The sequence below is a fragment of the Solanum tuberosum genome, unplaced genomic scaffold (assembly GCF_000226075.1).
Source record: "Solanum tuberosum cultivar DM 1-3 516 R44 unplaced genomic scaffold, SolTub_3.0 scf00017, whole genome shotgun sequence".
In the NCBI taxonomy this organism is placed as follows: Eukaryota; Viridiplantae; Streptophyta; class Magnoliopsida; order Solanales; family Solanaceae; genus Solanum; species Solanum tuberosum.
This window is the reverse complement of record NW_006238943.1, coordinates 2,670,322-2,694,531: the sequence shown is the minus strand read 5'-3', so window position 1 is coordinate 2,694,531 and position 24,210 is coordinate 2,670,322. Positions and strand designations below refer to the sequence as shown.

Below are 24,210 nucleotides of genomic sequence, written 5' to 3'. Positions count from 1 at the left end.
GTATACCTGCCAAATAATTGTGGACGGAGGGAGTAATAATTAACTACTAGTACTAGAGTTTTTAAATCACGAGCTATCTTAAAATACACTTAATTATATGGACTATAAATATTGTGGTGCATAGGCAAATTATACAGCTAATGAACATGCTGATGAATTAATTGGTTTTCTTTTATCCAATTGTAGTTTTACACCGACATGAGATTAATTTAAATGAAACGATATGATTAGTGAAGATATTTTATAAATTTATTTAGGACGAGATAGAGTTATTATTGTATATTATATATCAAATCAAATGAAAATAGAAACCCGACATATGTTCACCCTTGTGACACTGTTAGTACCAGAAGAAGTGAATAAAAGTGAAAGCGACTCGATCGACAAAAAAGCAGAATAGCCTCTTTAGAACTTAGCGTCCTTCAAACATGAATTCACATAGAACATCACGTTACCATACGAACATGATCTATAGGAGAAATATGAGGTCCAGATTGAAAAGCAAGCTCTTCTATTCTGGTTCAATATGGTTTTTCTAGGCTATATAAAGAAGATCATTCTTATGGCATAAATTGAAACGCGTACTTTATACGTATACACATGATATTGCACGTGGAAACGGTAACTATGACGTTTTAAAAAAAACCGCAACAACTCATTTTTTTGCGTTTAACGAAAATTCACAATTGAACAAAATGATTATATTGCTCGTGGCAAGTGTAATTGTAGCGTTTTTAAAAATTGCCATAATTCTGGTAGAGGGGTGGGCACAATTTATTGACCAAGAAATCCAGCTTTTCTTTTGAAACTTTATTTCTCTAACGTGCATGTCATGCCACTTACGTAATTTCCCATATGAATGGCACATTATATTCTTCTTTTTATGGTTGGGTGAGTTAGGTGGTGGGGTTATGTAATATACAATTTTTCTTTTTTTTTATTTATCAAATTCGATGCCTCTGAATAATTAGAGTGGCGGGATCTCATATGATAGTTGAATCAAATATATATGTTTGAAGGTAATCAGGTAAACATATTTCACCGAAAAATATAGTTCAATGTATATAAATTAGATATCATTTGAATATTTTTTTTAAAAATCTTAATCGTTACGTCACTTATTTCATTCATCCCATCACATCTCACGGTGATATAACTACAACATTAGAGGGAATAGAAGTCACTCTTTATACCATAAAAGAACACTTCATTGATTGATCATTTTAAGTGGACCAAAAAAGCACATAATTTGTGAAACTTTGATTTTTCAGATAGAGACAAATTTTTGTGCTTGTTATATGTTTGACTTGAGAATATACTTTTCCTTTTTCTAAAAGCAATATCCAATAGAATTTAAGACTAAAATCAAAATTCATCAATAATCGAGGGATCAAAAGTGCAATTACCTTAAATAAAGGACCTAAAAAGAAAAAAAAAACACGATAAGAATTTAATACATAGTTTGGTAGTAGGTATTGGAAAATTTAATTTTTTTGGGCTACCTAAAAAGTTAGCTATATCACATTTCCCACTGAATAATAATAATAGTATAGTTATTACTATATACTTATTACATCTTTATATTTATGTCATTTCTACACACTAAATTTTTATCACACAAAAATCAATATGGCCTCAACCACCACATCTCTCCTCCTCCTCCTCTCTCTATTTTCGACGATTGTGCCTCCGTTCACGGAGGCACAAACAATGCCACCGATGGCGACTGCAGAGTCACCATCGATGTCGATATCGCCAGCTGCATCAGGGCCGGCGACATCGGGTGGGATGGATTGTATGACAGTGTTATTGAACATGTCAAGTTGTTTGACATATGTTGAACAAGATAGTAAATTGACTAAGCCAGATAAAGAATGTTGTCCTTCATTTGCTGGATTATTGGAAAGTAACCCTATTTGTTTGTGTCAATTACTTGGTAATCCTGATAAAATTGGTATCCAAATTGATGTCAATAAGGCATTAAAACTTCCTAATATTTGCAAATTGGAAACTCCACCAGTTAGTGCTTGTGCAGGTATTGTACCTCTTTTGCTTTTATCTCTCATGCTATTTATTCAATACGCGCTTTAGACCTGATTATGTTTGTTCGAACTCAATAGTCACACTCAATGTCTACTGGAAGAAAATATTTACGATGCGTATAGACCATGTTTTGAGTTTGTTATTCGAGTTAGCTCATATTTGCGTATAAACATCTTTCATACACTATTACATATTTTTATACGAGGTTTATATTGCTAGATAAAAAAAATATGCATCTAATATTTACATTAGTTCGATGAATATACGAACAAAACCCTAATTGTGACATTACTTCGTTCTCACTTTACGCTCGGAGTACGCCCTTCTTATTGAAATTAAAATATTTTTACATCATAATCTGAAACGTGGGGAAGAGTAAATATTTTTTTTAAATTTTTTTAGGTACTTCCTAGGGATAAATATTCTCACACACTCTTTTAACACTAAATCACAAGTTAGTTTATAAGTAAATATTTTTGCTTTAATTAATTTATAATCATAACAAAATTAGTATGACATGATATAAATATTGGACTCAAATAAATTTTCACCACCTACCCCCTCTTCAATTAATGCTAAAAACTTGTCGAATTCTTAACAAAGACATTAAATTTTGAGAGGTGAGACGGATAATAATTAATATTAATATGAGTTGAGATAAAATGGTTCGAAATTTCTTTATCAATAATAAGAGATTTCAGGTTTAATATGTAGAAATGAGAAAAAACTGCTAGGACCACCATTCTCATAAATGAAATCTGTAATGCACAAACAAAATGTAATCGAACCCTAAATACGAATATCAAATGCTAAATACAAAACTAAGAAATTATTGTTCCTCATTAAAGGCAGTCTATCACTAAACATGGGCAGTCTCATTGAATATTCAATTTATACTCTTATCTTATTTCTGATGTTGAAAAATATCATTATTAAATTTAATTAACTTAGTTAGTATAATAGTATAATATTTTCCTACTACTCAAAATATTTATCGTATTTTTTATTTACACACTCTTTAAAAAAACATTAATTAGGAGAAGTATTTTATTATTTTACTCGTATTTATGTCTTAAAATATAATCTCTCTCATAGATATAATTTATTTATTTTTGTTTTGTTTTACAGCAATGGGTATCCCAATTGCTGCTCCAACAAGTGCTGAAGTTCCTGCTGGTTCACCTGGTAAAATTATTTATTTCTACTTAATTATTTTTATTTTATTTTATATTTTTATATTCACAAAAAATTATTGCAACAACAAAAGAAAAATAATTTTATACACTTATTATACATTTATTACATAGTAAAAAGTACACCAACGATGATTATAATTTATAAAAACTTTAATTTTAGCCGTTTGGTTAGAAATATTAAGATCTCAATTAAATTCATGTGTGGGCACTACGGATATTAATATGAACCTTTTTCGTTTTTCTTATACGCGCGATCTCTCGTTTTTCAAAATATTGTTCGATTCTTTAAATAATAATAGTGTCACGTAAAGAAGGACACAAAAAATATTATATATTTGTTACAATTAATTATATTTTTCTAATTAACCTTTATTTCTTTGTTTTAGGTATAGCAAATGGTGAAGTTTCAGCTCTTTCACCTGGTAAATATATTTGTACTTAATTAATTTTATATTTGTATTTATCCTCTATAAAGTATTAATTGCAATAATTAAAAGTAAAAAAAAATTCTTATGCTGGTGATATATATAACTAAAAAAAATTTAAATCGTGTCTTTGTATTTCTAACACTGGTGATATATAGGTAAATCTTTTTTTTAATCTCTTGACATATTTATCACGTATTGTTCAATTATTCAAAGAGTAATAATATAAATAAAATAGAAAAAGGAGATATTTGGAGCAACAATAAAGTTAGTTCTATATGATTTATAGATTACGTGTTCACGTCATGAAAACAATTAATAATATTTGTATTAAAATAGATTATCTACGTACATCAACCCCTTCGAATACAGCCCTTTCACTAGATTGTGCGTGAATATAAGATATTTTGTGCAGAGGACAGTTTTTTATCACATCAAATAGCATACATGAAGTATTATATATTTGTTAATTTATTTTTCTTCCCATTTTATGTATATAGGAGGTTTTGCTTCAAGTCCTACTACATCAGAGGACAAAAATAATGCAGCTTTAATTATGACATTTTTCAAGATGCAAATGGTTCTAAGCTTGGGAGTTATATTTTTCACAACTATCTATTGAGTCGATATTCGTCTATGAGAGACACACTCATATGATACGCCTTTTGAGGCTTCCCTTCTGATTTAACCACAAATTCTTGGAATTAATTCTTGGTAGAAACACCAATAAATTAAATTATCGTAATAGAATTAAATTAATTTATGTTTTGTAATTCTCATTATCTTTGATTTTCCACTTTCAAATCATTGTTAGATTTGAGAAATTCGATAGATATTGAATTTTTCTAGTGACATGGATGATTAATTTGAATATTTTAATTCTGTAATGTAATGTTTTATTATGATTTTTCTCTACATGTAATTGTTACTATTATTTGTTGAGAACTTGAGATTTGCCTCTTGTTTGCTTCGAGTTATGTAGAATTGCAGTAAGTTATTTACATTTTTTGAGTGTACGGAATTCTTACACCATCAAATTATTTTTATTTACTATAGTAAATATTTTATTTTATTTTTGAAATTTAAAAAATTATATTATAATTCAAATATATAGTCAAAAGAAATCTAGATCGATACACCAAACTATTTGTAGCGCATAACCATGGGTGGACCCAAATTAATCGGGTCCCAATAAGATATTATTCATCGAGTGAAAAATTAGAAAGAAAAAGAAGAAGAAAGGGATAAGTATATTAAAATTTATATACATTGCATTATTTCTAAGAATTATAAGTTGTTTGTTATAGAGAAAATACATAAAATCACCCTCGAATTTGAAAAATAAAACTTACTTTGGCACTTGAACTTTATATAATTCTTTACCCCTAATCTCATTTCATGTGATATTTTAAAATTTTGAATTAAACTACTTAAAAGTTTATCTTCTATCAATAAGATATTTGATAATAAGAATCAATGTATTATATTGCAACAAATAAAACACTAGTTCATCATCTATCAATAAGATTTTTTTTTTAAATACCCCATCTGTCCCTAATTTGGAATTGGAGTTTATCCCTAAACAAGGATGGCACCAGTTATTATTCCCTCTTTCACAGTTCCTCATAACAATCTCAGGAGTAATTTCCAATAGCGGCGCTGATGGAAGAGCATCACTCACTATTATCTCCTCCGAGTGAAGGATCCACCAGATTAATTGTAGGACGTGATATGACAGGCAAATGCCTGGTTTCAAATTGTATTTCTGAAACTGAAGGATCATCCCACATGGTTGGTATGGGATAAATTCATCGGTAGTTGTTGTTTTCTGTTTCTGTTGCCGGATAGAAATCAAATTCATCAACAGGTGTTGATTTCTCCAACTTATTTACTTAGCTGTTTGGATAGAAATCAAATTCATCAGCAGGTGTTGACAGAGATGATACTTAGTTAGTAGAGATCATACCTTAGTTTTCTGCAATTGTTTTCCCAGTAATACATTTTGCTAAATTTTTCCATGTCAATTTAGGTCTTGGATACATACATCTACTGAAAACAACAAACAACAAACATCATAACAAACCAACAAAATTTGATAAAATAGTCGCTTACGTGAATTATACCATGTCTTCCCTACGCTGTTGATCGTTCTCCTGTTCTTCAGTAATCTCTGCGTTAAGCTGTTGTTCTTCAGTAATCTCTGCGTTAAGCTGTTGATTGGCCGGTTCCTCAATCCTATCCTGATTGATAATTTGTCTTTCCCCTTCTTCTGGCTCATAGTCCCAAACCGGTTTTCCCTGCTGCTGCTGCTCCGCCTCCAGCTCCGAATCACAAACAGGAGGACCGGGATCGATAATGTCCTTTGATCCAAACACCACAGTTTCATCAGTTGTTTTTGTCTGTGTGCATGACTGGGTAGAAATTAAATGCAGCACCAGTTGTGGTTAATTTCTCCAACTCAAGAGCATCTGTTATGCTGTTTGGATTTGAAATCCAACTTGACAACGATTTTGGCAATGATCCTGATGAATCTGTTGAGTCCTCCACCGGCAGTGAATCCTCTGTCGGAAGTTCGCCCATCATTTCAGACATTTTAGTTTTGAATAAGTCGGAGACGGTAGCATGTAGTTCCATTTCTACAAACTGATTGAATTTTGAATTTTTTGAGCGTACAATGAATTTTGAATGTATGAGTTTACTTATATAGTTGCTAAGTAAACTGGTGGGGTGGGGTTGTAAGAAATTGGTGGGCAACATGAGTTTTACGATGATTTTTTTTCATTATGTTTTATTATTACCTTAAACACATCTTAAATGTATGAGTTTACTTATATATGTTTTATTATTCCTATATATCTTTAGCGTACTTGCTTTTGTTACATTGTGATGGAACAAAGGTTGGATATAAGTAATTATTCTTTCATAAAACTTCTGTTAAATTATACCCCTCTGTTTCAAAAAAAAAAAATGACTCATTTCCTTTTATGGTAACACTTTAACTTTAATCGTCCACATGACATGTTTAAGGCAACAAGATTAAAGGACATTTTGATACATTTGACATAATTTTAATTTAGAGCCACAAGATTGAAAAGTTTTTTTTTCTTTTCTTAAACTCCGTTCCTAGTCAAACTAAATCATTCTTTTTAAAACGAATTGAGTACTAACTTTACCACGAAGACATAAATAAGGTAAAAATATGTGGTATTCCCTTTGTTTTAAAATTTTTGTCTGATTTTAACTTGATACGAAGTTTGAGAAAATTAGTAAAATTTTATGATATTAAATTATATATACATAAAATATATTACAATGATTTATAATTTTGTAATATTAAATATCTCAAAAAGGAATGGAACATTTTTTTTTAAATGAAGTAAAAAGAAAACTAACAAAAATAAATTAAGGAGGCAGGATTAGTAATTAAGGTTTAGTTATCTGAATGACGTGTCATGTATTCCTGAATTGTTTGTTTTTCCTCAATTACAATTTTGGTCCTTGTACTCTCCAATTCTTCATATTTTCTTGTTATGGATTTGGGTCTGATGACTTGAATGAGTCCATCATGAATTATGCAGAAAGTAACACTTGAAAGTAAAGAATAAAAGATGTTTACGAGGAAACTATAGGATTACATAAGCTAGAATTCTCCTCGTATCAAAATAATTAGACATTAAATTAAATACATTTTTAATTTAATTTATATGAAACCGGTTGTACTTATAATATTAATAAAAATCATAACCCGCCATGGATGAATATTAGCTGATGATGAGCATTTTGTTGACCTTGATGTTTAGTATAGAGTATTATAATTCCATCAAATTACAATTAGTACTTTTTTCTATATTTCTTCTACGTAATCGATCAACACGATGATTTCTTTTAATTATTTCATATTTCGTTGATTGTTTGGTCTTCGAATCTAAATTTAATTAGATGAGAATATGCACATAATGCCTATTAGCATATGATCTAATTTGTATATTATTTTCTCATACATATATGACAGTGATATTAATATTGACAAAATAAAAAGTTGATTAAAACTTTATTTTGGCCTAAATATGTAATGTAGTTACTCTAATATGTGCAAATTGGAATGGATTAGCATGTTGAAGGCCCATCAAATTGGGCTGGGCTTTGAATTCAATGGTTGACAAAAACCAGCCCATTATAATAGCTAGAGGAACATACTGATTTGAAAAAATAATAATTTAAGAGAAAATTATCTAAATATACAACTTATTTTACCATATTTTCTAAAATTTCCTATCACTCGAAAAAATTAAAAAATCCTACTCTCTCCTATTCTCTATACATCACTTTACGTGATGTATTAGTCGGATATGTATCGGGACGTTGAATATTGTACTCGAAACCAAAACGCGATATATCGGAACGCTTTGGAATGCATCCGGATTCCACCAAATTTAAGAGATTTTAGTAATATAAAAAAGAGCAAGGATAAAATATAATTAGCTCTTAACACTATGGGATTTGTATAAAATTTCCATAATTTAACTAATAATTCATTTTGAAAACACTTATTTGTGCCAAAACTCAAAACTTTTGTTAAGAAAAAAGTAATCAACCTAAATAATCTCTCACCAACCATTTAATAAATATATAATATTTTGTATAATTCATATTATAATGAGTATTTTACCATCAATAATCAATATATACAAGCCAAGAAAAGTAAATATGAACAGCTTGTTTGGATGATTTTTATCTATTGTATTGTACTGTACTGTTTTATTAGTTTAAATATCATGCTTGTTATCTAAATTACGTAATGTGTCTTATTTTAAGTAACAATCGATTTAGTTTGATAACATATTATTTTTTTCTCATTTTATCATTACTTATTATTTAATAATTCTATTTTATCTTTTACTCTACTATTTTATGGTTACTCTATCCGTACTCTACTTTTCTTGTAAGTTTATTCTCCATATCAATTATGTGTGATATGATATAACAATTTAAAACGATACAATAAGTTCTAAAATTATATTCAACAAATAAATATTGTACGATGCAATACATTATTTCAAATCATAAGTAATAAATATCGAGACAAAGTGTAACTAATTCCACTACCAATGAAAGATAAGTAGGTAAGCACGCGGATTGTACCGATCAGATTCAATTGAGTGACGATTACTCTATCTCTTAAGAAAGAACCTATCATTTGTACAATTTGGTCGATTTGATACTTAGTTAATTCATTTATCTTTATGTTTCCATTGATACCTAATCGATAACGAACCTGAATGGATTTTTAGGGCCAATTCCATCAATTTTGGTTGAGGCAATTCTTACTTGTTCATCGCCAACTAATCAAACGTGCGGAAAAATAATTGGACTGATGTGTCACATACGAAACATTAAGAACCAAAGTGTACACACAGAAGACTTTCCTCTTAAACCCAAAATGGCCAAAATCCTCCATTAATGGAGACATTTCAAGATTCTTTGAGAGAGAAATCGAAGAAGAGTGGCAGAAGAAAGTTGAAGAATCCAAAAGTTAAAGCAAAAAGATGAAGAATTTACCGGTGTTTTTGATGGGTTGTGGAGGAGTTGGCCGTCAATTGCTTCAACATATTGTTTCTTGTCGATCTCTTCATGCCAAACAGGTAATGAAAAGTGTTGTCTTTTTATCAATTTGAGAAAATCATCGTCAATTTTGATAGTTATTAGTGTTTATTTCTGTTGGGTTTTTGTGGGTAATACTAAAAACTTACAGGGGGTGCATTTGCGAGTTGTGGGTGTGTGTGATAGCAAATCTTTGGTGGTTGTTGCTGATGTTCTCATTGCAGAATTGGATGATTCATTTCTTCTTGAAGTTTGTCGTGTCAAATCCAATGGCTCTTCATTGCAGACTCTTGCAAATTCTGGTAGCACTTCACCTTTTTTTTTTTTTTGTTGTTTAAGTCATTTGGTGTGGTTAGTTTACCTGTTGTATTGCAATATTTAGCAATCACCCTTAAACAAGCTGATAAGTTATTTGGTGTGCTTATTTGTAGAATGACAAAAAGGTGAAATCTTTTTTTGTTCTAACATGTAGGTGTATGCCAAGTGTTTTCCGGTCCAGAAGTTATAGGGAAAGTAATTGATATTGGACTTCTTGGCAAATCAACAGGTTTGAGTCATGTACAAGATATTTATTTTGGGATTGTTGAGGTTGTTAGGCTTGTTATGGAAAGCGTATACCTGCTTATATTATCGTCTATTCTTAACTGGTGGAGGACTAATCTACTTGAGAAGTTTGATTAGTAACAATGAGTAGCTGTTAACTTTGTGCCGTATGGGTTAAATGCTATGTACATTAGCTCCTACTGTTAAATCTTCCCCATGACTTTTAAATGCTTTGACGAGTATAGTATAGTAGTTGACTTCAGCTGCTGCATGATTCTGGACCTTGCTTATTTACTTTGACTGTTTAGTCCAATCTAGGCTCAAATGTATGAAGTGCAGTGAGTAAATTAGCTTTGTTTTTGCAGTCCGGCGGAGTTGTTAGTCTATTTTGATGTATGGAAGGAATTCTTTTGTTTATCGGGAGGGAATGAGTTCGAAAAACATCTTATTCTTGCTTATACATTTCTTACACTTGCTTAAATTCTTTGTACGTGAAGGCATAAGATAATGCTGGTATCAAGGTGTTAGCTTTTGGGGAGTTGTTTCACAGTCAGATTCCTTTTGATTGAAATTCAAACTGTGGCAGGTTTAGCATTTGTTGATTGTTCAGCTAGTGCTGAGACTATTGGAGTGCTAAACCAGGTTGTAGATTTTGGTTGTTGTGTGGTGCTGGCTAACAAGAAGCCTCTTACTGTGCCAATGGTAACGGATCCTTTTTATTGTCGTTAATTTCTTTGAATGTGTAGCTTAAAAGCAGGTAGTTGTTGTAGCATAGGAACAGTGTTCTAGACATGGTTCAACCATTGAATATGCCACTAGCAGTAGAAGAATAAAATGTAGCAGATAATGTCCATGATTTTCATTTTCTTTTTTTCTTTTAGCAACCATATGCATGCTTACGTGCAGAAATGCAGTTAATGATCCATTCAACCGTGTTTAATCTTGAGAACTAACAAAAGATGCTAAACGGGAAAAGAACAAAAACCGAGTCAAATGCTATAACATTAACATAGAGTTCACTGAAGATATATTTAAGTGAACACTTGTGATCTATCTAATAGTTTAAACTTCCGCATTAAAAAAAATCTAATAGTTTAAACTTTTGAATGAGGTGACTACCTAATTATTTATGGTAGCAGAGAAGGCATAGGTTAGGTTCACCATCACCCTTCATTAGAAAAATAAAAAAGTTCCGCGTGCTTGGCCAGTTGGCCCTTAGAAAAGAATCAGTTCCACACGCGAGCGAGTTAAATAGATAAAGGTGCACTCAACTTAATTTTTTGGATGAGATGATCACACTATTCAACAGAGCTAAAGTCAACGTCAGTTTCAATTGCTTCCCTTGATTGTCGCGTGCTTACTTATTATGTTTGCTACGGTCACTGCATAACTTGTGAACATTCAGAAGTACAGGTCAATCACCTTCCAACCCTTGTCACCTTTCATCCTCTTAATCTGTAAAAGGGTTTCCTCTCAAATGGCAACTATTATGTTTAGTGTATTGATTATTTTTGCCTTATTTGCAGGAGGATTATGATAAGTTGGTGTCACGGCCCCGTCGCCTTAGACACGAGTCAACTGTATGTTCTCTTGTTTCTATTGCGTGTAAAAATCTTTTGTGCAATGAAATGTTGGAGACAAAGGAGATTTTAGAGTGTCATGTTATGGGGTTATACTAGTGTATGGGTCGCTAGGTAGAAAAAATTTAATTGTGTTTGATCGAGTAAGACCAGAAAGTTGGCTGAAACCTTGGTTGTCCTGTCTTTTTGATGTCAACATTTTGCAGTGGCGACCAGTTCCGTTTTGTAGCTTCTTCTCTTGTGAATCTAAACACAAGTATATCCAGTCCCTTTATCACCAAGGGGTGTGGTAGGATGGTTGGAGTCCCTCCATCCTACTCTCTCAACTGTGAAAGTTCCAATTTTCCTGTGTCAGATTTCCTCCCACAGTTTGCTGAAAGAAGGATGTAATTAGGCATCTATATGTAAATATACATTTGAAGATAGAAAGAATAAATGATCATATGGATAGTGATGGGTATCATTTGGTTTATCTGATATCTAGAGCACTAGTTAAGTAAAAACCAGCTTCACTTGTATTTGAGATTCTTAAATGTCTCATACATGTTAAACCTTCCTCTTCCGCTTTAAAAGCTTTTCTTGTTTGACTTCCCAAACAATGATATGGGATTTGTAGCGCATTGTGTTTATTTAAGTGATTAATTTAGCTTCTGTGGTATACGAAGGATAGTATTGTCCTAGTTCAGTTTATACTTGGCTTAGCAAAGTTGTCTGAAATTGTTATATGTATGGTAGGTTGGTGCTGGCCTTCCTGTCATAGCATCCTTAAATCGCATAATTTCATCAGGAGACCCTGTGTACCGTATTATTGGGAGTTTGAGTGGTAATATTTTATGACCATTTATCATTTAGGCTATATATGCAATAGCAAATGATTATCCTTAGTGGTTATCTTGCTTGTTATAAACATTAGGAGCATTTGATGGTAAGATGCCATATATCTTGGTATCTAACAGGTACCCTGGGCTATGTAATGAGTGAGGTTGAGTATGGAAGGCCATTCAGCCAAGTCGTTAATGCTGCTAAAAGCCTTGGCTACACTGAACCAGGTGATAAGTTACAACCACCCTATTATTGTTGTAATATCACCATATGAGTATTGAAGATATGACTTACAAAAACAGAAAAGTGGTTGTTGAAAATATGATATTATCTATTCTTAAGTAGTGTAGTCTTACTTTATTGTTTATATGTTCCTCTGTCTGAGTAATTCTACTCGTTTTCCTGTCAGGCAAGTGTTCCTCTTGTACAACAATATTTTCTGGCCTTCTGCTTAGGAAGTTTGTCTAGCACTAATTCAGCTAGAGGAATTGAAAAGAAACTGTTGCGCATGACCGTGGCACCAGAGAGGGTTACGCATATGAGAATTGTGCCCAAGTTAACTGCTTTGTTACGACATGATAGATTGGGTAGGCAATTTTTTGTTATAGAATCCTCTTATTATGATCCCCATGTTTTACTAAATTCCTCATTTATTTCTTTGTATGCTGCAATTGTTTACTTCTTTTTAAGAATCAATTTTTCTTGCAATCAGTTGGAAGAGTTGGATTATTAATAACTTCTTTCACTTGCAATGGTTATATCAATGTCTTCATTTTATAGTTCTCTTCTTTAATTCAATTTCTTGTATATTTAAAATAATGTTTTTGTTTTGTACAATTGTAACTATAAATTAAGATTTTTTGACATTTACTTTTATCGAATTTGTAAGTAAATTATACTGTAATTATTAGCAAAATTAAGATGAATTTTTTGTGAGTTGTTATGAGTTATAAACTTTTTTGTTTCTGGTCTTAATTGCCAAATAACAACTAACTTTAGTAAACTTGTTTAAGTTTGTTTATAGCTTATATATAAGCAAAATATTTTTAAATTTGTACGACACAAATATAATTTAATTGACTTATAAAAACAGAAATATGTATAACCTCGCCTTTTGAATAAACAATAGAGAAAAGTAGTTGATATATGACATATGCTCATTTTTCTCTGTTACTTTGTATAAATTTTTCATCTATTTCTTATGATAATGAATATATATGTCAATGTAAAATAAGATTATTATCGTGTTAATGAGCGTCATCATGTATATTGATAATATTCCAATCATGGTCACATATATTCGAATTTATTTAAACTATGACATTTATTTTTATCAAATTTGTAAGTAAAATTATATTGTAATTATTAGCAAAATTGAAATGATTTTTTTTGTGAGTCACTATGAGTTATAAACTTTTTTGTTATTAGTCTTCATTGCCAAATAACAATTAACTTTAGTAAATAGAGGTTGTTTGTTTTTGTTAAAGTTTATTTACAACTTATGTATGCAAACTATTTTTAATTTGTACCAAAAGAAATTAAGAAGACAATGAAATTATTTTAGTAATTAGAGCCAAAGGTAGAAATTCAAATAAGGCATTGAGGCAAAAATCAAAATTACAAAATTGTATTTGAAGATTTTCATGGGACAAGGAACTTTTTCTTCATTGAACTATCTAAATAGGATTAACATTAATTATTTTCATAACTCAAATATAGAGCTTAAAAATATTCATATGAATTTATAAACTTATATACTCAATGATACAGCGCGCCAAGAGACTAGTGTTGTAAAATCACCATGAGTATTGAAGATAAGACGAACAAAAACAGAAAAGTGGCTGTTGAAAATATGATATTATCTATTTATAAGCAAGTGTAGTCTTATTTTATTGTTTATATGTTCCTTTGTCTGAGTAATTCTACTCGTTTTCCTGTCAGGCAAGTATTCCTCTTGTACAACAATATTTTCTGGCCTTCTGCTTAAGAAGTTTGTCTAGCACTAATTCGAATATGAGAGAAATCAGAGAAATTTGAGAAGCTTTTAAGAGAATGTGTGATACAAATGTCTTACACGTGAATTCTTCTTCTTTTATACGCTCACTTTACAGTGCATATTCTTACATTTACCCAATGTGGTGAACAGGTAAGTTCTACAGAGTGGTAGTTAGACCGTCCTTGTTGTATGGAGCGGAGTGTTGGCCAGTCAAGAACTCACATGTTCAGAAAATGCATGTTGCGGAGATGAGGATGTTGAGATGGATGTGTGGGCACACTAGGAGCGATAAGATTAGGAATGAGGTTATCCGGGAGAAGGTGGGAGTGGCCTCGGTGGTGGACAAGCTGAGGGAAGCGAGACTGAGATGGTTTGGACATGTGAAGAGACGGGGCGCGGACGCCCCAGTGAGGAGGTGCGAGGGGCTGGTAGTAGAGGGTACGCGGAGGGGTAGAGGTAGGCCCAAGAAGTATTGGGGAGAGGTGATTAGACAGGACTTGGCCCAGCTACACATTACCGAGGACATGACTCTAGATAGGAAGGAGTGGAGGTCACGTATTAAGGTTGAAGGCTAGTAGGGTTAGCGTGCTGTCTTTCCTGGCGAGGGTATGGGTTGTTAGCGTTTGTAGGAGTCTTAGCCGTACACTTGTAGTTCTTGTATGTGATCCCTATTGCCTTATGTTGTTTACTGCGTTTCACTTCTCGCATTATTTTCTTGATGTATTGCCCCCTTTGTTGATTATGCACTATTTTTCTTATTGGATGTTATGCTTTATATAATTCTCTTCCTTTACTTGGCTTTGTTACACTTGAGCTGAGGGTCTTCCGGAAACAGCCTCTCTACCTCCACGAGGTAGTGGTAAGGTCTGCGTACACTTTACCCTCCCCAGACCCCACCTAGTGGGATTTCACTGGGTATGTTGTTGTTGTTGTACCCAATGTGGTGAACATGCAGATACAACTCTATATTACACTTACCGCTTGTTATTTACATTTAGCTGTCTGATTCTCCCCTCTAGCTGGTGCATACATGTAAACCTGTATAGGATTTGGTGAATATGTCTATAAGCTGATCAGTCGACTTCCTAAACTTTATAACAGTGTCGTGAAAACATTTTTTGGTGAAGGGACAGTCGGTTTCTATATTCTTGGTCCTCTTGTCAGATGCTGCATACAATGGGATACAAGTATAACTTGATTATCGCACTCAAGTTTTGTTGTGATCAATTTCAATTGTTAGAGAAAAATGTATTTCGGGTTTAACTACGCCTAAAAGTTACGTCATGACATGAGGATTGCCGAAGACCACATAAAGAGATTACAACAATACATCCTCAACTGAAGTGAGACTAACATCTTATTGCTTGCACAGGGGGGAACATATGGAGTATGTATAACATAACATAGGGGCTAAACATTGGGTGACTAAACATTAGGGATGAACTTGAGTGAGATATCATTAAGTAAATGGACTTTGTGCCTAACCCAGTCCAAAAGGCTAATCCAAGATCATATAAGGGTACCTTTAACCAATGTGGTAAACTAACAGCAACCGTTTTCGATCCTTTTGGTGGTTGTTAATCTATGTGCTCATCGTTGCCATAGTCATGACCCAATATTCTCTTACTTCTATATTGCCCAATTGACTGAAAGTATTATAGTATTTAGATTTAGAACGTATATAAAGAAGGTATCACTGTCCATTTTGCATCGTGATTGTCTATTTTTGTTGATAATCCTTTCCAAGAGCAGGCTTCCTACCCCAAAAGATGCAAATCATTGCATTCTAGTGAATACGACATGGCGAATACAAAAATTGATTCACAATAACAGTTGGAAAGGCATCATCAGGTCTAGTCACCTATAAGATAGTGTAAAACTAACCTTCTATATCTCTCTCTTGAGATTACTAAGAAGCACTAAGATGGGTCCTCCTAACCTAGTGGAGGACTGGAGCTTTACCATATAAATTCATAGAAATGTCAATAAGTTCACAATCCATCATACATTTCTTCTAAGTACATAAGATGTTGTTTGTGGCAAGTAAAATTTTTAAGGAGAGTGCTTTATCCAAGGAGATCATAATCTGTTTCCAGCAGGATTATATAAGAAATTTGGAGCCATCCAAAATTTCCAAGGAAATTCTAGTTTCTTTTCTAATAAAGAAATAACAATGTCTTCAATGCATTGTCAAGATACAGCCTACTTTCTAGCAGCAATTAACAGGAATCGTACATCCATCCCAAATATTATGGAAGAAAAAAAATCGCTGAACACTTCATCTCAATTCTCATTAGGATAGTTGAAGTATGAAGTTATTCTTATGTATTTATACTTATCTGCAGATCCTCGGGATGATCTAGGTGGCATGGATGTAGCAAGAAAGGTTAGGAAACATCTTTCTTCTGATTAAACTTACAGTGTCCAAGATTTCAATCCATTTATATTGCCAAACTATTATGCTGATTAAAGTTTTTTACCGGGAAGAACAAATTCTGCAGAATTTCAATTTATATTGCCAAACTATTATGATTAAACTATTTCAATTTTAAATTCAATTTTTTACCTGCAGAATTTCAAATTCTGAATTATTTTCTTTTTTATCTGAACTTACCTGTAGTCTTTCAGTATGCATAATTAAGACATAATGTTTCATCTGCTATATACTCACACTCACTGTAGAAAGTGTTTTCAGGAAGTATATTTTTTCTGTGATATTCTTATGCTGAATGTTGTCCATTTATGAGTATGGGAATTTTAGCTGAATGGATGTCTTTGTTATAATTTTTCCTTATTTGGTGCTTGGGATGATGGTGCCTTTGGGGAGCAGAAAAGCAGTGATTTAGGCAGAATCGTTTTCGCAGATTGTGATGGGAAGCATATCTTATCCAACTTTCGGTACCTTTCACGAAATGTTCATAGTTCTAATTGGTTCTGTAAATTTTGAGAAGTTGAACATCCCTCATGACAACATTTTGTTTTGATGTTGTGAGAATATAGGAAAAAAATATTATTGAATTGTTGTTGTGTCTACATTATTACATTGAGACCCTATTTATAGACACTAGAATACAATCCTTTACCAAGTAGGATACTATTTACTATTCCTATTTCTATTTGTATTCCTATTCCTATTCTAAATAGGATTGTATAAACCTATTCCTATTCTAACAGATGTCTTCATAACAGGCTCTCATTCTTGCTCGGCTCCTTGGACGGCGTTTAAACCTAGATAATATGAAGGTTAGGATACATGTCACAATGTCTCTTTGTTTTGTTACCAATTCAATTAGCTTCATAAACCTTGATGCATTTGCAATTCCCTTTTCAGATTGAAAGCTTGTATCCTGAAGAAATGGGACCAGATGTGATGCCTTTGGAAGACTTTCTAGTGAATGGCCTTCCCTTACTTGATCAGAAAATTGAAGATAGGATTAAACAAGCTTCTGCAAATGGGAATGTTCTGCGTTATGTTTGCTTGATTGATGATGCGAGGTAATTCTTTCATTTCATTTTTAGTTTGCTCAATGGATAATGGCAACTGGATCTTTTATTCTTATCATGTTCTGCAAGTCACTGTACCTCTAGACGCTTAAAGCAAAGCTTGCTCACTGACGGGAGTGTTATGGCAAGTTAAGGTACTGATGAGTGATGAGCATAACAATTACTACTAATTAAGTTTATCTTAGAAGACAGTCTCAATTCCTCTTAACAAATGCTTTAGAAAATTATGACAGCATTCACCCACTTGGACATTTAAGTTTGAGAGCTATCTGCAAACCAGTTGTAAGTTCATCTGTTTTATGTTAGTCATCTGATCAGCTGTTCACCTCTTGTATCCGTAACCAATTAAAGAATGAGTTAGAAGTATAAATTTGTAATGGCATAGATGGGGAGAAATTTATTATTGAAAACACTTTTGTGTACATGACATTAACATCTCACATTTTCAGATGTGAAGTTGGCATCCAAGAAGTTTCAAAAGATTCTGCATTGGGAAGATTAAGAGGAAGTGATAATGTGGTATGCATTGTTCACTTTCACCTCCCATTTTGCTGTTTGTTTGGTCCCTCTTCTTCTTATTCCTTTACTTTGTTTTCCGTTGGGAATTTTCTTTTAACTGCTATGGAGGTTCAACCATATCATACGCATCGTTATTAGATTATCAAGGTAAAACATTTTTAATTGTTTAATGCCTTTTTGTAATGTCATTTAGTGTAGTGATGTAAAACATCATGCTGTGATTTCAAAGAATTGCTTATTTTTCTCACTTAGAAGATGCAGATATCACTTAATTTTCATCTCTTAGAATATGAATACATCTGTTGTACACCCTTACCTATGCCTAGGCGAACGCCTTACTTTGTCTTTACTCTTTATGCATCATCTGGCGTCGCACTGCAAAACTTTATGTAGTTAAGGTCTTCGATTCTACCTTAATCGTAAAATGTTTCCCTTGTACTTGTGAGGTTATAAAAAGTAACATGAATGATTTGCTTTTGTCGAAGAATGACTATGATGATTGAACGTCTGCAATTTGTTTGTCTGCAGGTGGAGATATACAGCCGTTGTTATGAGAAACAACCTTTGGTTATCCAAGGTGCTGGAGCAGGAAATGATACCACAGCAGCTGGTGTCCTAGCTGATATCCTTGACATTCAAGATTTATTCCCTTAACTGAGTATTATACACTGAGATACAAACATCTGATCCTCAAAGGACGAAAAATCGACTCTTCTTGTCCATCTGCTTTCAGATTGGAGATTGAAATCAGGCTCAGAAAACATATTCATTTTTTGAGAATTTTCTCGATACACAAGAGTGCCTCTTCAGTTCACAGTAGATTATTATGCAATGTCTCTCGTGCATAACGACTCAAATGGAACAGAGCAAACAGAGTCATTTGCCTCAGTGCTGGACTAGTTTTTAGGATTTCACTTCAGCTTATAATCAGTTTGCTTTGTAATGACCATTCGTTACCTCAACTTTTTATGTCATCACAATTTTAGAGACTTATCTCGTAGTTATTACGCTTTTCAAGTTTGGTATTCGGTATGGTATTTGATATTTATAAAAAATAATCGAAATACTTTTTTCTTTAGACAAAGAAAGTGACTTTCTGAGGTAACAACTATTAGTTGAGTGCACATAGGAAAGATATTTTCTTTAGACAATGCAAGGTATAGTTATAATCCAGTATTTCAATCTAATCTATCAGCTTCTAACATTACATATATAGTGTATTATAGTAAATTTTTCCAAAGTTGTCACCTATGTTGCTAAGACCCTTCAAAGGTATTACCGGATTTGTGTTGGATCTTTAAAAAATGCAAAGCTTTTGGAGTATCGGATACATACCCAAAGATGTTTTTAAAGAATCCAAGCAACATAGGTAACTTTTACTATGAAGGCATTTTTCCTAATGTTTTCTATTTTTTGAAGAATCGATTTAGCTTTGGTATTATATCCAGAATTCATTTACACTCTATAAGTAAACTGTAAATTATCAACAAACATAGATTAAAATTTCAAAACAAAAATTGTTCCATTTTATACGATATTTCTTTAGAAAACGTTGTGATAGAACACCACAATATTCTTTGGAGTGCCCCACCCTAAGTACCTTTCCTCTCTTGCTTCAATTATTGAATTCCAGACGGGCAGACTCCATAATTTTTTGCTACTCTATTTTTTCTGTGGCTGTGAGCTGCAGACTGTAGATAAAACATAGTTATACCAATTACAAGCAAAAGAGAGGGAGAAAGATCATTCTTGATTACATATCACTCTTAGTTCTTAGCATTCAACAGGTAAAATAAAGTTGTTAGTAATTGAAATTTGAACATTTATCTTCTTAAAATCATTTTGTGTTCCTTGTTTTGCTTGCAGATTTCAGAAATGGAGATTGGGTTAGCAGTTGGTGGTGCATTTCTCTCTTCAGCTTTGAATGTTCTCTTTGATAGGCTTGCTCCTCACGGTGATCTTCTCAACATGTTTCGGAAGCATAAGGATCATGTTCAGCTCTTACACAAGCTGGAGGACATTTTGCTTGGTCTTCAGATTGTGCTAAGTGATGCAGAGAATAAGCAAGCATCAAATCGACACGTGAGCCAGTGGTTCAATAAGCTTCAAAATGCTGTGGACGGCGCTGAAAACTTGATAGAAGAAGTCAATTATGAAGCTTTGAGGCTTAAGGTGGAAGGCCAGCATCAAAATCTTGCAGAAACAAGCAACAAACAAGTAAGTGACCTCAACCTGTGCTTGACTGATGAATTTTTCCTTAACACAAAGGAGAAGTTGGAAGAAACCATTGAAACATTGGAGGTGTTGGAAAAGCAAATCGGTCGCCTTGGCTTAAAGGAGCATTTTGGTTCGACTAAACAAGAAACTAGAACACCTTCAACTTCTTTGGTTGATGATTCTGATATCTTTGGAAGGATGAATGATATAAAGGATTTGATTGACCGGTTATTATCTGAAGATGCAAGTGGAAAGAAGCTGACTGTAGTTCCTATTGTTGGAATGGGCGGCCTGGGTAAGACAACACTTGCTAAAGCGGTTTACAATGATGAGAGAGTGCAGAAACATTTTGTTTTGAAAGCTTGGTTTTGTGTTTCTGAGGCATATGATGCTTTCAGAATAACAAAAGGGTTACTTCAAGAAATTGGCTCAACTGACTTGAAGGTTGATGACAATCTTAACCAGCTACAAGTCAAATTAAAGGAAAGATTAAAGGGAAAGAAGTTTCTTCTTGTTCTGGACGATGTGTGGAATGACAACTACAACGCGTGGGATGACTTGAGAAATGTTTTTGTACAAGGAGATATAGGAAGTAAGATCATTGTGACGACACGTAAAGAGAGTGTTGCCTTGATAATGGGAAATGAGCAAATTAGCATGGACAATTTGTCTACTGAAGCCTCTTGGTCTTTATTTAAAAGACATGCATTTGAAAACATGGATCCTATGGGACATCCGGAACTTGAAGAGGTCGGAAAACAAATTGCAGCTAAGTGCAAAGGACTGCCCTTAGCTCTGAAGACGCTCGCTGGCATGTTACGCTCCAAATCAGAGGTTGAAGAGTGGAAACGTATTTTGAGAAGTGAAATATGGGAGCTGCCACACAATGACGTATTACCAGCGTTGATGTTGAGCTACAATGATCTTCCTGCACATTTAAAGCGATTTTTTTCCTATTTTGCAATATTTCCTAAAGATTATCCATTTGGGAAAGAACAAGTCATTCATCTGTGGATTGCCAATGGTCTCGTACCTCAGGAAGATGAAATAATTGAAGATTCAGGCAACCAATACTTTCTCGAGTTGAGGTCAAGATCATTATTCGAAAGGGTCCCCAATCCTTCTGAAGGGAACATAGAGAATTTATTCTTAATGCATGACCTTGTCAATGATTTAGCCCAAATTGCATCTTCAAAACTTTGTATCAGGTTGGAAGAGAGCAAAGGATCTCATATGTTGGACAAAAGTCGGCACTTATCTTATTCAATGGGATATGATGGTGAGTTTGAGAAATTGACACCCCTCTACAAATTGGAGCAGCTGAGGACATTGCTTCCGACATGTATTAGTGTCAATAATTGTTATCACCCTCTAAGCAAGAGGGTGCAGCTTAACATACTGCCTAGACTAAGATCCTTGAGGGTACTATCATTGTCTCATTACAAGAATAAGGAGTTGCCAAATGACTTGTTTATCAAATTAAAGCTCCTCAGATTTTTGGATGTTTCTCAGACAGAGATTAAAAGGTTGCCAGATTCCATTTGTGTGTTGTATAACTTAGAGACACTTCTTCTGTCATCTTGTGAAGATCTTAAGGAGCTACCGCTGCAGATGGAGAAGTTGATTAACTTGCGTCATCTTGACATAAGCAACACTTGGCGCTTGAAGACGCCCCTACATCTGAGCAAGTTGAAAAGCCTCCAAGTGTTAGTGGGAGCCAAGTTTCTTCTAAGTGGTTGGAGAATGGAAGATTTGGGTGAAGCACGGATCTGTATCAGTTGTAGAGTTGCAAAATGTGGTTGATGGTAGGGAAGCTGTGAAGGCAAAGATGAGGGAGAAGAATCATGTTGACAAGTTATCATTGGAGTGGAGTGAAAGTAGTAGTGCCGACAATTCAAAAACTGAAAGAGACATTCTTGATGAGCTACGCCCACATAAAAACATAAAAGAAGTCGAAATCACTGGATATAGAGGGACAATATTTCCGAATTGGCTAGCTGATCCTTTGTTCTTAAGCTAGGACAGTTGTCTATTGATAACTGCAAGAACTGTTTTTCCTTGCCAGCACTAGGACAGCTTCCTTGTTTGAAAATCCTTTCCATTAGAGGGATGCATGGAATAACAGAGGTGACAGAAGAATTCTATGGTTGTTTGTCGTCCAAAAAGCCTTTTAACTGTCTTGAGAACCTTGTATTTGAAGATATGGCGGAGTGGAAGCAATGGCACGTACTAGGAAGTGGAGAGTTCCCTATACTTGAGCAGCTTAAAATTAAAAATTGCCCTGAACTCAGTTTGGAGACACCCATCCAACTTTCATGTTTAAAAAGGTTTAAAGTTGTTGGTTCATCTAAGGTTGGAGTTGTTTTCGATGATGCTCAACTGTTTAGATCCCAACTTGAGGGAATGAGGCAGATTGAGGAATTGTATATTAGGGATTGTAACTCTGTTACCTCCTTTCCTTTTAGCATACTGCCCACTACCTTGAAGACAATAAGGATATCTCGTTGCAAGAAATTGAAATTGGAGGTGCCAGTTGGTGAGATGAGTTATTGTAACATGTTTATTGAGGATTTGACACTGAAAGAATGTGATTGTATAGATGATATATCACCTGAGTTTCTCCCAACAGCACGCACGTTGAATGTATCTAATTGCCACAACCTTACTAGGTTTTTGATTCCTACTGCCACTGAAAGTCTCCATATTTGGAATTGTGAGAATGTTGAAATACTTTCGGTGGCATGTGGGGAGACCCAGATGACGTCACTGAGTATTCAGGGCTGTAGGAAGCTGAAGTGGCTGCCAGAACGTATGCAGGAACTCCTTCCATCTCTTAAGGAACTGTATCTGTATAATTGTCCAGAAATGGAGTCCTTTCCTGAAGGAGGATTACCCTTCAATTTACAATTCCTTGTGATCAGCGCGTGCAAGAAACTGGTGAACGGCCGAAAGGAGTGGCATTTACAGAGACTCCCCTGTCTCACACAGTTAAGCATCTACCATGATGGCAGTGACGAAGAGATTGTTGATGGTGAGAATTGGGAGTTGCCTTCCTCTATTCAAACACTTACAATAAACAATGTGAAAACATTAAGCAGCCAACATCTCAAAAGCCTCACCTCTCTTTCTGAGCTAGAATTATATGACCATCATGAGCTCCATTCACTAGGTCTTTGGCACCTCACTTCGCTTCAAAGTCTAGAAATCAGGAATTTCCCTAATCTCCAATCACTTCCTGAATCAGCACTGCCCTCCTCCCTCTCTCAGCTGATCATCATGCATTGCCCTAATCTCCAATCCCTTCCAGTAAAAGGGATGCCCTCTTCCCTCTCTGACCTATCTATTTCCAACTGCCCATTGCTCAAACCACTACTAAAATTTGACAAGGGGGAATACTGGCCAAATATTGTTCAATTTCCCACCATAAAGATCGATGGGGAATGCATGTGATAATTAAAATGGATGGCTCTTCAACTGATGTAAGCTATTCTTTTCCCTTGGAAGCTTTTTATTTCCGTCTACTTCACTTTGCTTTTTTGTTAATTATTTTCATTTTTAATCACTAGTTCTAAAAACATGCGTTGCACGTTTATCCCAAAATATTTCATATAATTTTTGTATTGCAAATGACATATTTTATCCCCTTCAAATCTATTGGTGTTCACTAAAAAAATATCCACCATTTTTACGATAGAAAGTACATATATCTTCCTAATAAAAAGAAGGGATAATACATATATTGACCCCTAAATTTGGCTTCAAAT

The 24,210-nt window shown here is 33.7% G+C and overlaps 2 protein-coding genes, 1 long non-coding RNA gene and 1 pseudogene across 7 annotated transcripts in view; 3 read left to right on the top strand and 1 right to left on the bottom strand.

The window, feature by feature from the left end:
* The first annotated feature begins 1,571 nt into the window (after positions 1-1,571).
* LOC102586758 (non-specific lipid transfer protein GPI-anchored 2-like) lies at positions 1,572-4,626 on the top strand. Its single transcript, XM_006340280.2, has 4 exons — positions 1,572-2,035; positions 3,172-3,228; positions 3,626-3,661; positions 4,165-4,626. The coding sequence occupies exons 1-4, from the start codon at positions 1,630-1,632 to the stop codon at positions 4,284-4,286; spliced, it is 621 nt and encodes a 206-aa protein (XP_006340342.1). The 5' UTR covers positions 1,572-1,629; the 3' UTR covers positions 4,287-4,626.
* A 4,489-nt stretch (positions 4,627-9,115) lies between these two features.
* Positions 9,116-19,246, top strand: LOC102583249 (bifunctional aspartokinase/homoserine dehydrogenase 1). 5 transcript variants are annotated; one of them, XM_006340273.2, is made up of 13 exons: positions 9,116-9,306; positions 9,417-9,567; positions 9,738-9,812; positions 10,395-10,510; positions 11,335-11,388; positions 12,124-12,211; positions 12,345-12,437; positions 16,552-16,592; positions 17,396-17,449; positions 17,538-17,585; positions 17,616-17,701; positions 18,160-18,229; positions 18,758-19,246. In XM_006340273.2, exons 1-13 carry the CDS (start codon positions 9,211-9,213, stop codon positions 18,881-18,883), a joined length of 1,098 nt encoding a protein of 365 aa, XP_006340335.1. In that variant the 5' UTR covers positions 9,116-9,210; the 3' UTR covers positions 18,884-19,246. The 5 variants fall into 5 exon arrangements, with proteins under 5 accessions (XP_006340335.1, XP_006340334.1, XP_006340337.1 ...); XM_006340272.2 differs by having other exon boundaries at positions 17,538-17,701; XM_006340275.2 differs by lacking the exon at positions 9,738-9,812 and having other exon boundaries at positions 17,538-17,701.
* Positions 19,247-19,825: 579 nt separating this feature from the next.
* The window catches only part of LOC102584679 (putative disease resistance RPP13-like protein 1), a 21,157-nt pseudogene continuing 16,772 nt past the window's right edge, over positions 19,826-24,210 (top strand).
* LOC107057918 (uncharacterized) overlaps positions 23,441-24,210 on the bottom strand; it is a 2,249-nt gene continuing 1,479 nt past the window's right edge. The window contains exon 2 of the long non-coding RNA XR_001471629.1: positions 23,441-23,565. This is a non-coding gene — a long non-coding RNA (uncharacterized lncRNA). The remainder of the gene's footprint in view (positions 23,566-24,210) is intronic.

What these genes read in the sequence shown, in the direction of transcription:
- LOC102586758 (XM_006340280.2), top strand. Translation starts at nt 1,630, where the DNA reads ATGGCCTCAACCACCACATCTCTCCTCCTCCTCCTCTCTCTATTTTCG. An exon ending in ACCAGTTAGTGCTTGTGCAG is followed by an intron (nt 2,036 to 3,171) that starts GTATTGTACCTC and finishes TTTGTTTTACAG; the next exon opens with CAATGGGTATCCCAATTGCT. An exon ending in AGTTTCAGCTCTTTCACCTG is followed by an intron (nt 3,662 to 4,164) that starts GTAAATATATTT and finishes TTATGTATATAG; the next exon opens with GAGGTTTTGCTTCAAGTCCT.
- LOC102583249 (XM_006340272.2), top strand. Translation starts at nt 9,211, where the DNA reads ATGAAGAATTTACCGGTGTTTTTGATGGGTTGTGGAGGAGTTGGCCGT. An exon ending in GCCTTAGACACGAGTCAACT is followed by an intron (nt 11,389 to 12,123) that starts GTATGTTCTCTT and finishes TATGTATGGTAG; the next exon opens with GTTGGTGCTGGCCTTCCTGT. An exon ending in CCTTGGCTACACTGAACCAG is followed by an intron (nt 12,438 to 16,551) that starts GTGATAAGTTAC and finishes ACTTATCTGCAG; the next exon opens with ATCCTCGGGATGATCTAGGT.